This window comes from Typopeltis vanoorti, chromosome 6, assembly GCF_054136105.1.
Source record: "Typopeltis vanoorti isolate ZY-2024b chromosome 6, IOZ_Tvanoo_1.0, whole genome shotgun sequence".
NCBI classification, from domain to species: domain Eukaryota; kingdom Metazoa; phylum Arthropoda; class Arachnida; order Uropygi; family Thelyphonidae; genus Typopeltis; species Typopeltis vanoorti.
This window is the reverse complement of record NC_143554.1, coordinates 44,821,304-44,838,311: the sequence shown is the minus strand read 5'-3', so window position 1 is coordinate 44,838,311 and position 17,008 is coordinate 44,821,304. Positions and strand designations below refer to the sequence as shown.

Sequence of the window (17,008 nt, the reverse complement as noted above, 5' to 3'; positions counted from 1 at the left end):
CAGAAATAATCAAAATCAAAACAATTCATCAGTTTATACTTGTTAAAGTAACGAGAATAAATAACATATCTGCAAACAGTTTTAATGTCAGAATATCTGCCACCCTTTTGCCAATGCTTATTGAAGATTGGTGCTTGGATAGATATACAAAAAATAAAGATGATTATTTTATTATATATTTTTATAGTCTGGTATAAATGCTTCGATATTTATTATCACATCTGAAAATAATAACTAAATTTATTTAGCAAATTAGATAAGTCAATATTTCACCTTAGTGACAAAAGCATCTTCATGAGGCAAAGAAATACTAAGCATGTGAACATGACCACACTAGAAAGAAGGTAAACACAGACTGATTTCAAAAGGCTGGCTGTTACAGTCCCAACTGGCACCTTCTGTGGGTGCAGTGTGGAATCTTGCTGATGGTCTTTCAGATTTTTGGTAACGTGATGAAGTCAAATTTGTTTAGGTCCGAAGAATTTTGTAGTGGTATGGCAGATTCTGGGAACAGTCGCTTTGATTTTGTATAACAAAAAGTATCCCTTGCTCTTGCAAACTTAAATACTTCACACAAACCAGAAGAACAGCTAATATCCACCCAGAACAGAGAAAATATGTCCATCATCTGAACTACAGCTGTTCTGAGCAGACCATGTACAGATCATTGGATCAAACTGGAAAAAAAAAAAAACTTCCTTTTCATACAGAAACAAGTCTGTATGAAAAAAGAAAAAGAGAAACACAAAAATTTATACAGTTACAAATCAGGGAGATTGTTCTTAGAAACTGCCACGGTACTACAAAATTCTCCAATCGTAACGGATGCCCTCTGTGAGTATGGTGGCAGAATCTTGCTGATGGTCTCTTAGATTTTTGGCAATGTGATATAGCCAAATTTGTTTACGTTTAGAGAATTTTGTAGTGCTGTGGCAGTTTCCAGAAACATTCTTTCCGATTGTTTTTTTTTTTTAAAAGTCTTCTGCATTATTGTCATAATCTGATGTGATGTCTTCACAACTTGCAATGTGACCTCTGAATCTCAGATCCTTGTCTACCACCACCACTCCGGAGTCTCTTGTCTCTTCAACTTGCTCCAAAATTTCCCTGCCAGGTGTATACGTTGCATACCATTGTTGCCAACCATATTTCAGAACCTTGCACTTGGCAACATTGAATTAACAGTTCTATACTGATGTCCAGAGATCCAAAGCTCTTGATCCTTATGTGCCCTCCTTTATCTACTGCCTGAGATGGCTCTTAAGAACACTAGAAATTTATTTTCCTTATTCTAAAATGCTGTCTCTTCATTCTGATCTAGACTGCCATAATTAAAATCATCCATAATAATCTCCCTTTCCTTGTTTACTAACCAAAGTTGCTTATACATTTTTTCATCACCACCCTCCATATTTCCTGGTCTATATCTCCTACTGTCAACCTCCACCTCACACCACTGTATCAAAACCATTGCCACTATTTCCTTTTTTCATGTCTATCTGATGTGATCATAATTCTCCTACTATCATCAGCAGCAGCACTTGTTCACTTATTCCAATGATTTGGTGACAAACTCAGTAGCACAATTTGATCTTCCTTATTTCTGATACTCCTGGCATTTGTAAATAAATATAGCAGTTCACTTTTAGGTCTATAACCAGTCCTGTCCTACCAAAGCCACTTGTTCATTGTGATATTTTCCCACCACACCTGCCCTTGTCCAGTCACCTTTATTATTGCTTACCACTTATATCTGCTCAGTCTCAACTACTTCACTGATATCTTGATCTATTCCATTTCTATTCTGATTATCCTTATACTTACATTCATTACTCCTCCCAACATCACTCTCCTTATGCCTTGTATCTCTGCCCATCCAGGCTTCACCTGTTTCTCTATTCCTTTTGCATTCCCATCTCTCTTCATCTCTCACATTACTACTGTTTCCATTGTCAAGTACTTCAGATATCTTGCTTTGATCACAAAATGCACTTTCCTCTAGTAACAGTTTCTCCTGTTCACTAACTCCAAAGCCATTCAAATGAAATTCATCATGTCTGTATAATTCCGTTCTCCCCTCAAATACATGCCATACATTCACAAATTGCACTCCCTTCTTTTTGCACAGCTCTTCCAGAATTCATGATTATGGCTCTCCATCTCAACTCATCATTGTCATACCTTGATAACACACTGACAGCCTTTCTCACTATACTGTTATATTCCATTCTCCTCAACCTCATGATATTCACCTTACATTTTCCTTATGTCCACTTAAATCATTTGTTCCCCACAACCATCATTAATTATCTTTCTTATTCTCCCTCCTGGATCTTATGGACTATCTAATTAACCAAACTTCTAATGATGGAATCTTCATACACTGCTATTCTCGAATCACTCATCATCTCTTTTACGCTTTTTTTTTTTTTTTCATTCTATTCTTTTGCACACCTTTCATTTGTTTTTACTAAATGTCTAATATCATTCTGCATATTCCTCATTTCATTTATTTTGAATAACTCTTTGCTCACTTTTGCTTTTTCATTTTTGCATTCTTTCTCTCTCCCTTGGTCTCACTAGCTTTCATTGCATTTCTTTCATTTATGCTAAATTTCATTCCTTCAATCTCTTTCCGATTTGTTTACTTGTAGTCTAAAAGCATATCACACTCTCTACAAATCTGTACTTTTTCTTGTCTCCTGTTCAGTTTGGCTCCACAAATACATCTTTCATTTTTCAGCATGCACATTGCATTCACAACATCAAACTATATTTGAAAAATCCACATTGTTAATGGTATTTGATTTTCACGCCACTTGCCTAGTCATGCCATTTATACTTCATCCTGTTGACCTCATTGTTCAACCATTCATGGCAGAAATTCAGTAAAAAAAAAAAAAAAGCCAGTAACAAATCTACAAGGCCAATAATCACGTACACATACTAAGTTATCAAAAATAAACAATAGTATACTAAAATTCAAGGCAATATCACCTAAATCATTACACAAAATAGCCATTATCTTTTCCAAAGCTCTTTATCAACATTAAGCACATTGCGGTCAATTAGTTGATACAAGGAATTGTACAAATTCACATGGAGAGGAAATACAAGAAATAAAGAAAAAAAAAAAAACTTTCATTTTTATATTCTTAATTGATTTATAAATGCAAGAATGAATCAACTAAGTGCTATGTCTGTTGTCCTCTTCCTTCTCACCACCAAGATGCTCACTTTGACATATGTAGGTTTAAGGTTGAGCAATGAATTGTAACAAGCACATGGATTTATGGATTATTATTATTATTAACTCATGTTGATGTTTAATGAAGAAAACACACATTTACAATTAATAATTAACTAAATTTATTTAGCTAATTAGATTAACTAAATTGCTGAAGTCACTAAATTAATTAGCTAAAGTGACCCAGAGGTAGCAGATACAATGGGAGAATAATATCCAAAAAGACTTAGATGAGATGAGAATTCAGAACTGGAATGAAAAAGCTCAAGACAGAAAGGAATGGAAGAAGCTGGTGCATGCAGCTAAGAACTTAGAGGTTCAACTAGCTAAAGAAAAGAAGAATAGATTAGCTAAATAAAATGTAGACATCTTTATAGGTGCAAAGAAATGCTAAGCAAATGCAAACAGTCACACCAGAAGGAAGGCAAACCCAGACTGACTTCAAAAAGACAGAGAGAGAGAGAGAGAGATAAGTTGGTAAAGGGTAAGTCTGAAGCTATTTGCCAAGTTAATGAGGAATATTTTTTTTTAGAATGGGATAAGGGGATAGAACAAGGGAACATACCTGGAAGTTGTATAACGAGGGTATGAGCAAGGGCATAAGGTGCAGATTCTTTGCATGGAGAGCAGTGGAATGCTTTGCGTGACATTGTAAATGTAGATAAATTGAACGAGTTTAAAGCACAGTTTGATAGGCTTTGTGTGTGTAACAGTGTTTGCCTCCCGCGATGACTCCATGAAGATCTGGCGTTAACTCTCTCTCTCTATGTTCACTGGGCATCTACAGATGTCATATGGTCACTCCGATGCTCGATGATGTTCCACACCAGGCCTGGCCATGTAGTCCTGTTGTTTGCTTTTCTGGCAGCCTCAACTCTCTGAAGATCAGTCACTCCACACACGCCATCCATCCATCCATCCATCCATCCATCCATCCATCCATCCATCCATCCATCTCATTGATGGTCTACCCCTGCCTCTTTTTCCAGGAACTTTACCTTTTATTACTGTTCTGAGAAGTCCTCCTTCCATCCTTTCTATGTGTCCAAAATATTTTAACTTTCTTCTGTCAATATCCTTAAGGAGCCTAAAAGTTCTACTAATCTTTTCTAACACCCATTCATTTGTACGCCTTTCAGTATATCCTCAACAGCCTTCTATAACACCACATCTCAAAAGCAGATATCCGTTTCTTATCTGACTTCTTTAGGTTCCAAGTCTCGCATCCATAAGTCACTATTGGAAAAACAACTGCATCTAAAATCCTCAACTTTGTTCCCATGGAGATAGATCCATCTTCATGGTGTTAACAATAATGATAATAATATGGTATTAGTAAGGACTAGTCCATGTTCTGAACAGAGATCCAGCAGGTACTTAACAATATTATTAGTGTACTCTTTTCCAAATTTTGCCCAAAACATTTCTCTATGACAGTTATTCATTTCCTCCTCTAGAGAAAATAAATAACTGGCATGCAAAAATGTTTTCGATTTAGGATTTCCAACAAGAACCAGCTTTTAATTTATTCTTTATTCAGCTTTTCTTTATCAACTGCCTTCTCTAATAACTTGAAAAATACCTCCACTTCTTTCTTAGTGGAACCTTCTGTAGGACCACAGACACAAATATTTCCAAAATTTAAATTTACTCATATCATGCTACTTGAAAATGCCTGCCATTCAAGAGGTTTATCTTTGTTTAGTGTTGAATATTATACTGACTCTTTCCTTTTCCTGATCATTGTTACCTGTTATCAACTCTCTCTCTCTTTATATATATATATATATATATATATATATATATAGAGAGAGAGAGAGAGAGAGAGAGAGAGAGAGAGGACTTGACAAATTATGCAAAATCCTACTCATCACAAAATAATGTACTTGCTCAACATTTTCCCTTGTATTTTTTAAAGGATATGTCCAATAAATCAATAGGAATTTCATAAGGTGACCAATGGTATTGTATTGTTGTTTGGAGAACATTTCCTTTATGTGAGAATTATTCCAAGAAGAAGAAGAAGAAGTAAATAAATAATAAAAACAGGAAGAATAGTAAAAATGACATTGTTTTTTTTTTTTTGGAAAATATAATTTTTTACATTAATTTTTGTAACTGGAATTGCCCTTTATATTACACATATTTTACTGTGCTTTCTAAAAATTAAATAAGATATTCTGTTTAGTCCAATCTGAAGCTATTTGTCAGTTGGCAAAATTGACTTGACACAGGCAAGCATATTTGTCAGCCCCCCCCCATGAAATATTTCAATATTTCATGGGGGGGGGCTGACATCAGTATAATGAAAATATTTCATTATACTGATTCTAACCTAAATATTTTTTTCAACTGTTTTTTTAAGTTGCTGCTATGTTGTGTGACATCACTGTCCCTCTCCATCTGACAATGTTTCAGAGCCAATCAGAATTAAGAAATGCACTAATGTAGTTATATGTGTGGAACCTTATATGTTCATTTATTTATTGAGAGTTTATACGATACTGAGTGTTTTCAAAGTTTATTTATAATTGTATTTTTTATAATTTGTGTTTTTTTTTTTTTTTTGTCATAAAAGCAATTCAAGATATACTTAGGAGCAAAAGTGTAGTGAAAACTGTGAAGGCTGGTATTATTAATAGAATAAATAACAAATGGTTTTGTATCATCACTTATATAATGAATGAAATTTTTTCTTCACACACTGATCAACATGTAACTAGTTAGCACAATAATACATAAGCAGTTGACATGTTAGCTTCAATACTAGTGGTTACACAGGTTAAAATTAGCCATATTAGCAAAATTAGTCTCATAGCATTCAAAAGTTAATAAACTGATCAGATTCAGGAATAAACATGCAACTGTGATTATATTAGGTGACCAGGGTAGAGAATGTGAGACAGTCGCCTGGCTGGTGAGACAGTGCAAATTTTTCAACCCCTTAATATTTGTCTTTTGAAACTTTAAAGGTTATGAACATAATCGGGATGCTTAAGGGTCAAAGCTGTATAACTGAGAGGAGACCTCCACATAGCCTTTAAAGGAATACGGAGAACCCACCAGGGCTTCTGACCTAATGTCCAATCCTCACCTTCTCGTGGTACACCCTGTTGGGTATCTACCTGGATACTGAACGAACGGCGATGGGCTGGCAATTTGGGATTTAGCCGACCAAATTGTATTCTTATTGGCTTAAACCAATATAGAAAATTATGGTACAACATGACAAAATTTCATGATGGCTGGGGAGTCGCCTGGTTAAACAAGGCCCTGGTTGTTTTCGCCAGGGAACCAGGGCAAACAGCGAAAAGTCAGCTACTGGAACAAATCTGAAAGCACACTCCAACTCAACATCACCAGCATTAAAGATCGGTACTATCAACATAAGAAGCCTGAATGGCAAAGAAATGGAGCTAGCTGACGAATTAGATAAGTACCAGATCGATATAATAGGGGTGACTGAAACAAAAAAGACAAAAACTGGTGAGATCTTTCTGAGCAATAAATACAAAATGTTATATTCAGGCAATGACAATCAAGGAAAAGAAGGAACAGCCATAGTATTCAACACAAAATATGAGGCTAATCTTCTTAAATGGCAGGCAGTCTCAAGTAGAGTGATGTGGGCAAATATAAGAATGGGGAATTGGACAATGAGACCTATTTGTGCCTATGGTCCAACACAGGGTTCTACTAAGGTAGAAGTGGAGAAATGTTTTGATGCTTTAGAAAAAGCAACTCACACAATGAAAAAGGAAAAGTTGGTCCTTGTTGAGGATATAAATAGCAGAGTAGGAAATGATTGTCAGACATACAAAAATATTTCGGGAAAATTTGGAGAAAAGAGCAAAGCCAATAATAATGGCAAATACCAGTTGGATTTCTGCTCAGGTCATGGACTGGTTATTACTAACATCATATTCTAACATAAAAATGTGCACAAATTCACACGGAGAGAAGAGGCAAGGAATAAGAAAAGTCTCATTGACTATGTTATTGTTGATAGTGATGTTTTCTCCCTATTAAACATGATATCAGAATTGGAGATGTTAATGTCAGCTCTTTGCTTTATGCAGACAATGTTATACTTCTAAATAAATCCACTACAAGTTTGCAAGAGTTCCTGACTAAATTGAATAACTGTTGTAATAGATGTGGTATGAAGGTGAGCATTAAAAAGACAAAGACAATGAAAATATCAACTGTGTTGTCAATGGGGAACCTGTGGAACAAGTAAAACATTTCAGCTACTTAGGCACGATTTTTAGTGAAGGTGGTAAATTAAATATGGAAATAGACAACAGAATCAACAAAGCTGGTATGGTAGGAAGTCAATTGAATAAATTCATATGGAATAAGAGAGAAATTAGTTGGAACACTAAATTAGCTGTATACAAGACAGTGTTCAAACCAGTTTTAACTTATGGATCTGAGAACTGGGTCAGAAGTAAAACACTTGACCAAAGACTAGAGACCGCAGATATGAGAGTCCTGAAAAAGATTAGAGGCGTGAACAGATGGCATCAATGGCAATATCATATTAAAAACGAGATTATTAGGAAAGAACTTGACATTGTCGGCATTCAGGAATGCATTAGCAGAGCTAATCTCAGGTGGTATGGTCACTTAAACAGAATGGGCGAGGAAAGATTAGCAAAACAAGTGTTCTCTGCCAGGTTGGCAGGAAAACGACCCAGAGGAAGACCAAGATATAGGTGGATTGATACGGTACAATGTGCCTTAGACGATAGAAATATAAGATCTGATAATGATAATATTGGAGTCTTGACAAGTGACAGACTGATTTGGAGGAAAATTGTAGATAGGAAGTTAGTAATGATGTAAATTTTTCATGTAGTAATATCATATCCTGTACACCCCTTGAGGGTATATGTCAGGAATTTGATGATGATGATGAACATGATCAAAGGATTATAAGGACATGACTTTGGTATTAATCATTTTGGTTAATGGATCATGCTCAAAGAGAGCCTTTATATTCACATTTTATGAATGCTCTTGATTAAGAATTTCACTGACATAACAGCTCTTTTGGACTTTATAGTCAAAGCAACTGTCATGTTTCATTAGAGACTACAGAAAATCTCTGAATACCATGTTAATTCATGTTTGAAATATGATTCAGAGTTCTGGTATAGAGACCATATAATTCTGAGCTAAAAAACTTTATTGGTACTGTGTTTCTTAATTAGTTTTGTACACTTAAGGAGATTTTATATATATATATAAGTTAAATGACAAGTGATTATTACTGTATTACAGTTAATAGGAATCAAATTAATGATACAGTAAAGATCTCTTGTCATTTAACTTATATACATATAAACTCTCCCAAAGAAGTGTACAAAACAGTGCACAAAATGCAATGCAGTAGTGTTAAATTGTGAATGAAGCCATGTTATGTAATTTATTATTTTTCATTCACATTTAACATTGCCTATTTAAATATTAATCATGGCTCATATAAATTTATTTATCATCATCATCATCATCAAATTCCTGCCATGTACCCTCAAGGGGTGTACAGGATATGACAGTACTACATGAAAAAATTACATCATTACTAACTTCCTATCTACAATTTTCCTCCAAATCAGTCTGTTACTTGTCAAGACTCCAACATTATCAGATCTTATATTTCTATCGTCTAAGGCACTTTCTACCGTATCAATCCACCTATATCTTGGTCTTCCTCTGGGTCGTTTTCCTGCCAACCTGGCAGAGAACACTTGTTTTGCTAATCTTTCCTCTCCCATTCTATTTAAGTGACCATACCATCTGAGATTAGCTCTGCTAACGCATTCCTGGATGCTGACAATGTCAAGTTCTTTCCTAATATCCTCATTTTTAATATGATATTGCCATTGATGCCATCTGTTCACGCCTCTAATCTTTCTCAGGACTCTCATATCTGCGGTCTTTAGTCTTTGGTCAAGTGTTTTACTTCTGACCCAGCTCTCAGATCCATAAGTTAAAATTGGTTTGAACACAGTCTTGTATACAGCTAATTTAGTGTTCCGACTAATTTCTTTCTTATTCCATATGAATTTATTCAATTGACTTCCCACGATACCAGCTTTGCTGATTCTGTTGTCTATTTCTATATTTAGTTTACCATCTTCAGTAAAAATTGTGCCTAAGTAGCTGAAATGTTTTACTTGTTCCACAGGTTCTCCATTCACAACACAGTTGACATTTTCAATGATTCTGCCTATTTTCACTGTCTTTGTCTTTTTATTGCTGACCTTCATACCATATCTATTACAACAGTTATTCAATTTAGTCAGAGAATCTTGCAGACTTGTAGCGGATTTATTTAGAAGTATAACATCATCCGCATAAAGCAAAGAGCTGACATTAACATCTCAATTTTGATATCAGGTTTAATACCACATTCCTTCATAATGTGATCCATATAGATAATGAATAACAGAGGGGATAATGTACATCCTTGTCTCACACCAGATTTAACATTAAACCATCTTCCTGTACTTCCTTCAATTCTAACTGCTGACTCACAACTCAAATAAAGACTAAGTATTGCTTGATATAATGCCCCATTGACACCATATAACTGCAGCGTATTGAATAGCTTCTCTCTTGGCACCTTGTCATAGGCCTTTTCCAAATCGACAAAACTTAAATACAGATCTTTGTTATATTCCCTTGCTTTCTCGACTATTTGTCGTAAAGTGAAGATCTGATCCTGAAGGCCTCTATTTGGCCTGAATCCAGCTTGTTCTTCACCAAGCTTTTCTTCAACAATTCTTCTCAAACGTTTCTCAAGTATACTTGCATAGATCTTGCCAGGAACACTCAGTAGGGAAATACCTCTGTAATTCTCACATTCAGTTTTATTTCCCTTTTTATATATGGGTACTATGAGAGCTCTACTCCAATCATCGGGAATTCGTCCCTCTGTCCAGGCTTTCTGAACTATGCAGTGCAGCCACTGTAAGACTCTTATACCACCATACTTCAGCATTTCTGGTCGAATATCATCTACTCCTGCTGCCTTTCCACATTTCAAGCCTTTGATGGCTTTTTCTACTTCAAGTATGGATATGTATTCCTGACTGCATGCCTGGTCAGTGTTTTTTTATCACTGTGCTGTCATCACTGCTTGTTTCATTTAGCAGTTTTTCAAAGTAATTACTCCATACTTCAAGGATATCTTTTTCTCCTGTGTTTTCATTTCACCTTTATCATCTCTAATTCCTTTTACAGCACTCTTTCCTCCATTCCTAAGCTTCTTCAACAACCTCCAGAATATTTTGCCACCTTCTTGATATTTATTTTCTATATTCTTGCCAAAGTCCTCCCATGACTTTTGTTTAGCTAGTTTTACACACTGTTTAGCTTTCTTACACTTGTCTCTGTATTCTGTAAGAGTAAAAGCTGACTTATTTGCCAGGAACTTTTGATATGCTTTCTTCTTTTCCTTCACTGCCTCTTTAACTTCCTGTGTCCACCAGGGAGTTCTGATTTTTTTATCTTTGCACACAACCTCACCACATGCCTCTCTTGCAGAATCAATCAATGTTTCCTTCAGAGTTTGCCACTGAATCTCCAAGGTTTGATTCCTGTTCTCAAACTCTTTCATTTTCTTTTCAATAATATTTCTGTATTTTAGTCTACAGTTTACATCTGAGAGCTGCTCAACTTTTATTCGCTTTAAAACTTTCTTACATGTTATTCTTTTCAATATGAAATTCAATTTTATCCTGCTCAAGACTAAATAGTGATCACTTCCAATTTCAAATCCTCTGTACACTCTGGTGTCCTGCACCAGGGAGAAAACATCACTATCAACAATAAGTCAATGAGACTTTTCTTATTCCTAGCCTCTTCTCTCCATGTGAATTTGTGCACATTTTTATGTTGGAACATGGTGTTAGTAATAACCAGTCCATGTCCTGAGCAGAAATCCAACAGATATTTGCCATTATTATTAGCTTTGCTCTTTTCTCCAAATTTTCCCAAAATATTTTTGTATGTCTCACAATCATTTCCTACTCTACTATTTAGATCCCCAACAAGGACCAACTTTTCCTTTTTCATTGTGTCAGTTGCTTTTTCTAAAGCCTCAAAAAATTCCTCCACTTCTACCTTAGTAGAACCTTCTGTGGGACCATAGGCACAAATAAGTCTCATTGTCCAGTTCCCCATTCTCATATTTGCCCACATTACTCTACTTGAGACTGACTGCCATTCAAGAAGATTAGCCTCGTATTTTGTGTTGAATACTATGGCTACTCCTTCTTTTCCTTGATTGTTATTACCTGAATATAACATTTTGTATTTATTGCTCAGAAAGATCTCACCAGTTTTGGTCTTTTTTGTTTCAGTCACCCCTATTATGTCGATCTGGTACTTATCTAATTCGTCAGCAAGCTCCATTTCTTTGCCATTCAGGCTTCTTACGTTGATAGTACCGATCTTTAACTCTGGTGATGTTGAGTTGGGGTTTGTTTTCAGATTTGTTCCAGTAGCTGACTTTTCGCTGTTCGCCCTGGTTCCCTGGCGAAAACAACCAGGGCCTTGTTTAACCAGGCGACTCCCCAGCCGGCATGAAATTTTGTCATGTTGTACCATCGTTTTTTATTTTGGTTTAACCAATAAGAATACAATTTGGTCGGCTAAATCCCAAATTGCCAGCCCATCCTCGTTCGTTCAGTATCAAAGTAGATACCCAACAGGGTGCACCACGAGAAGGTGAGGATTGGACATTAGGTCAGAAGCCCTGGTCGGTTCTCCGCATTCCTTTAAAGGCTATGTGGAGGTCTCCTCTCAGTTATACAGCTTTGACCCTTATTCCTTAAATAAGAATTACTAATTAAAAATTTATTCAAAACCTGACCTATTATTAGTTTATGAAATAATAATATGTTTAGAATTTTGTATAACTAAATATATGTGGTGTAAAGTAAAGTGTTAATTTATATTTAACTGTATACGTAATCAAAAAGTTAAAGAAGTAGCTTAAATATTCTGTTGTTTTTATTTGTGAAATATTTAATGTTATGTAATCACTCATGAATAATAATAGACCATACATTACATTAGCGAAATGTTTACATGCAGTCTGTTGTCATGGAGACGCACGCGTAAACAACCACGAGTGGAGTAGAGCGTGGCGTTCGAACGAAAGGTGGGAGTGAAGGTCATAGTTAGAAGGTTAGATAGAGAGAAAGAGAGAGAGGAAGGAAGGTCATGGATAAGATAGAAAGGAAGAGAAGAATTATTATTAAGGAGTGAGGAGAGAATTTTGCGGAACCAAGATTATATAATCCTCAGGGAAGAAATTTATGAGTATAGTGTTCGGAAGTGAACCTATAAGTAGTGAAACATAAAGTTTAATGTTATAAGCGAAATCTGCTGTTGTTATGAAGAAAGGTTGATGCCGTAATCAGATAAAAGGAAACTGGACACTCAATGCGAAAATTCTGATTAGTTCTAGTTAATCTGGATTACGATTAAATTCTATGTTGCCCTAGGAAAAGGTTATATTGATTACTTGGAGAAAAGTGAACAGGAAAAGATATTAGTACCCAATTACTGTTGTTTGGAATAGTGAAGTGCGACTTACAGTAATACAGTTTTAACTATGGAGAATATTTGTTATGTGTGTTCCGCTAATGTTAATTAAGTTAATTCATAAGTGCTCTCTCAATAATTTGATGTATTGAAGAATTTGTCTGGTAAGAGTAGTTGTATAAGTTTCTCTATTCTAGCATTAACTGTAATATATCTCCGATGCTCAAGATCCGGGAATATATTTGCTTGGAATATAGCTTACGTAGTTTATTGCCTGCTGTGAATATAAACATTGAGCTGATAGATTTGTGAAGACTGAATAAAATGTGAAATTGTTATATTAACTTGAGATAAGAAGATTTGTGTTTTTTTGAGACGGTGAATAGTATATGAAAGTTAGAACATTGAATTAGCATCAGTGACCTAAGAAGATGTGTTAAGTTAATTGTATAGTTCCATTTTAAAATAGAGTTCTTGTATTTGTTAACCATATCATATATTAAATGTTTTATTTTGTTGATCTAAATATTGTGTTTGCCTGAATTCCTTATTATTGCACCGTTCATAAACATTCGAATCTTGCGGGAACCCCAAGTAAAATTGATAATAGATGATTCGGCCTAATGAGATGACTGTTAACTTAATTTAGAACTGATCCTACTATTTATATAGACTAATCTAAGAATAGGGTGGCGCAGTATAAATATAAATTTCCCTACTTTTGGATCGGTGATCATTTCGTAATTAGTTGTATTATTCATAAAAGTGACTTGAAACTAGATAGATTTAGAACACGACAGAAAGGAGTCGTCACGACAGTAGTAATAAATTAAAGACTTAATTCTGTATGTTAGTCAAGTAAATAATAGTTTAATATCTGACGTGGATACACTGGTAAGCAATAGAAAGTAACAAAAACTAGGAAACTAGTTTTACAGAATCTACAGAATTAAGTCTTTAATTTATTAATACTAGTGGTCAAGAAAAAGTTCATACTATCAATGCAGAAGTGTTTTTTTCCCCCAGCTCAGAATTATGGTCTTTATACCAGAACAATAAAGAATTTCAACACAGCCACAAGAAACTGAGATGTGCAGATTGAGAAATCTTCCATTTGGCATTGTTCAGGATTTCACTTATAGAAAATATACTATTCAAACATGAATTAGTATGATTTTTTTTTAATTTAATTTTTATGGTGTAAGTACATCAAAGGTCAGACTGCACCAGGACACAGGTTACAGCAGCACATATTGTACATAGTTAGTAGGACAATCACAAACATCCTTGCTCTTGGTGGGATTCAAACCTGCAGTCGCTTGGCCGGAGAGTGGATATGCTAACCACTCGACCAACCAGGCCAGCAAATTAGTATGATCAGAACAGTGAAATACTCAGTCAAAATAACCTAACGAGAGGTGGATATGTACTCCTGAGCAGAGTACACTTCCCTTACAAGCACCATGATATAAGATATACAATGATATATAAGATGTACTTGGGTATAACATCCTGTCCTTTCACCAAGCAGTCATGCATGGTGAAAGGACAGGATGCTGTGAAGAAGAGCAATGCATTTCACTACAAAAAGAGTTCAAGGCTGATAGTACTGTTGTTCAAGACCAACATCGATGAAGAGCAGCCATCTTTATTCCAGATGGCTGCTCTTCATCGATTTTAAATACTGTATCAAACTGATTAAGCCAATCCACCCACGAGTGACTGTAAGCCAAACTCATTACTTTGAAGGGAAACAATGTAGCACACCATTTCACTACTTTGGCAAGATCAACTGAAGCAACATTTCAAACATACAGGTACAAAACCAAGTAGAAAATCATGATGTAGAGAATTGCATATTAATCCTTAGAGTGAATACTTCTTTAAATGAATTGTTACTTACAATTGTTGGATTATTAAAGTAGACATGAAAATGCCTACTTTAATAATCCAACTACCTAAAAACACGTAAAATCAATAGATCAATATGAATAAAGCAACTCATAGTTCTGATACGATTCCAGTTTGAGAACAAAGTTACTGTGCATTTGGTGAAATTCTGAAGATATGGTCTGCTTTCCAATTAATTTCAGAAGTGTATCATCAATGCTGACCTCTATTCTCAACCAAGGGAGTGAGCACTGCCAGTTCTAGTTAAGTAAATGTGGACCTTTCCAACACTAAACCACACACGTTCAGAGCCATAAAAAAAATCAAGGATAAAAAAAAAAGCTTCCTCTTCATCTAGTGTACAGTCCATACACAGACCACATGCTAGGCAAGAGACACATTTTGCGGAATAATCTTTTGCTACTGCAGTTTTGACATTAAGCATGCTAAAATTCAAAATCTTTTGAACCATGCTCTTATATAACTTCTTAGTCTATAGTGATTATGCATTAGTGGTAGAAAATCCTAACAGCACAATATTATAATGAAAATCTTCATGTCCAGTAACATTATCTAATAATAACAGGAATGAAAACTGATGTTTTTAATCAAAGTAATATCTGTTAGTCAACATCCTGAGTCACTGCTAGAGTTAAAATTACAATGATGAATAAATTTACATCACTGCTATATCTGTTGACTTTCATCTTTTAATGATGAAACTTAAGGCAAAAATGTATTTCTTAATTCGCAACACTAGATCTAGAATGGATTTGCCTTTGAAATTACCTCCAATGCTAATGTATTTCTAATAACTACATATATGTTCTTGTAATAACAAGATGCTTCTTCTTGTAAGTAGCACAATCTCCTAGTTCTTTTTTCACAAGCCCTGTGGCTAACGAGATTAAACTACATGGATTAAATGCTATCTCTGCAAATACTGAACTATAATCACCCTTCACTAGAGTGAATTGTAGGGACCATAGGAATAGTTTGTAATAATGGAGAGTTCTCTACAGTAAATTTCCTTAAAAAAAAAAAAAAAAAAAAAAAACCAGTGAGATTTCAGCCAGAACTTTTCAAATATAGAATAGAGTTTGTTATAATAGTGATATTAGAGTGAGAGCATATGTTAACTTTATTATTTAAATAAAATCACAAATTACCTCTCTTCTTTATCCATTGCTTCTTTGTGTGCTTTTACAGCAGCTTCATCTTCTTTTTTTGGCCATAACCTCTGTTGTGCTTCTTTCACTTCTTTGGTACCATTTATTTTTACTATTCTATTTAAAAGATTATTAATGAAAAACTCCCCATCACCTATTCGAGATTCATTCAATATTTCATTAACATTACAATTAGTACCAGTAAATTTGTAAGAGTCTGGTTTTCCAGAAAATTTTGAATGTAGTCGTAATAAGAGAGATAAAAGACTTTCATTTATTTCTACTTTAGTCCTCCCAGAAAATGGTAAAGCTTTTAATGGTTCACTGCATGGAATATGTGGTAGTCGGCAACCCTCTGCAGCACAGAATCCTGAAGAATTAAATACACTAAGTGCTCCAGGAAGCAACCGTGGACGGGAACATCTAGATCTTACTTTTCTCAATCCCAAATGTCCTGCAAACGAAGGGACAATGGCCATGTTTTCTTCTGAGTTCAATGATGACTCAGCCTGCTGAGAATGAGAACTCGTTATTGCTGGAAGTGCCACCTGTGAACTACTCTGTCCATTAGAAAGTGGTAATGGTAAAGGAGCTACCGAGTTATCACCTTCTTCTGTTCCTCCTGATGCTGATGGAAGTGCTTCCTGCACACTAGGTTGATACACTGCCATTTCATGCCCCATGACTATTTCTGAAATACAAAGAATAAATATATGATATGAGAACAACAAAAAAAAAACATCTAAATTAAAACAATCAGAATAAAAGAAATTTCAAAATGATATGTAAAAAAGAATAAGTATTATTAGATACTTATTTATACAGACACTTCAAAAATATGATAATTTATGAATTATGACATAGCTAGTTAAATAGAAGAAAATAAAATCAAAGCTACAAAGATAATAAGCCGAAAGGCTATAATAAAATAAAACAGGATTTAACATCTCCCTCTTAATTAAAATCAAAGCTGTTTAGGTACAACATTAGCTACTGCTGCAGGAGAAAAAAGAGCTTGATATTACACATATAATAAATTATAATCTCACACACACACAGTTTTGGTTGAGTAAATAAATTATACTAGAAAGAAATTATATTATTGTTTTAATCCTTTATCCAGCAGACAGAACAGTGGTAG

The 17,008-nt window shown here is 34.8% G+C and overlaps 1 protein-coding gene across 2 annotated transcripts in view; it reads right to left on the bottom strand.

Moving 5' to 3' along the window:
• Ubr3 (Ubr3 ubiquitin ligase) overlaps positions 1-17,008 on the bottom strand; it is a 542,232-nt gene that overhangs the window by 181,104 nt on the left and 344,120 nt on the right. For both annotated transcript variants that reach the window (XM_090394146.1, XM_090394147.1), the window contains exon 20: positions 15,868-16,558. In XM_090394146.1, coding sequence (XP_090250272.1) covers positions 15,868-16,558 — 691 coding nt within the window. The remainder of the gene's footprint in view (positions 1-15,867; positions 16,559-17,008) is intronic.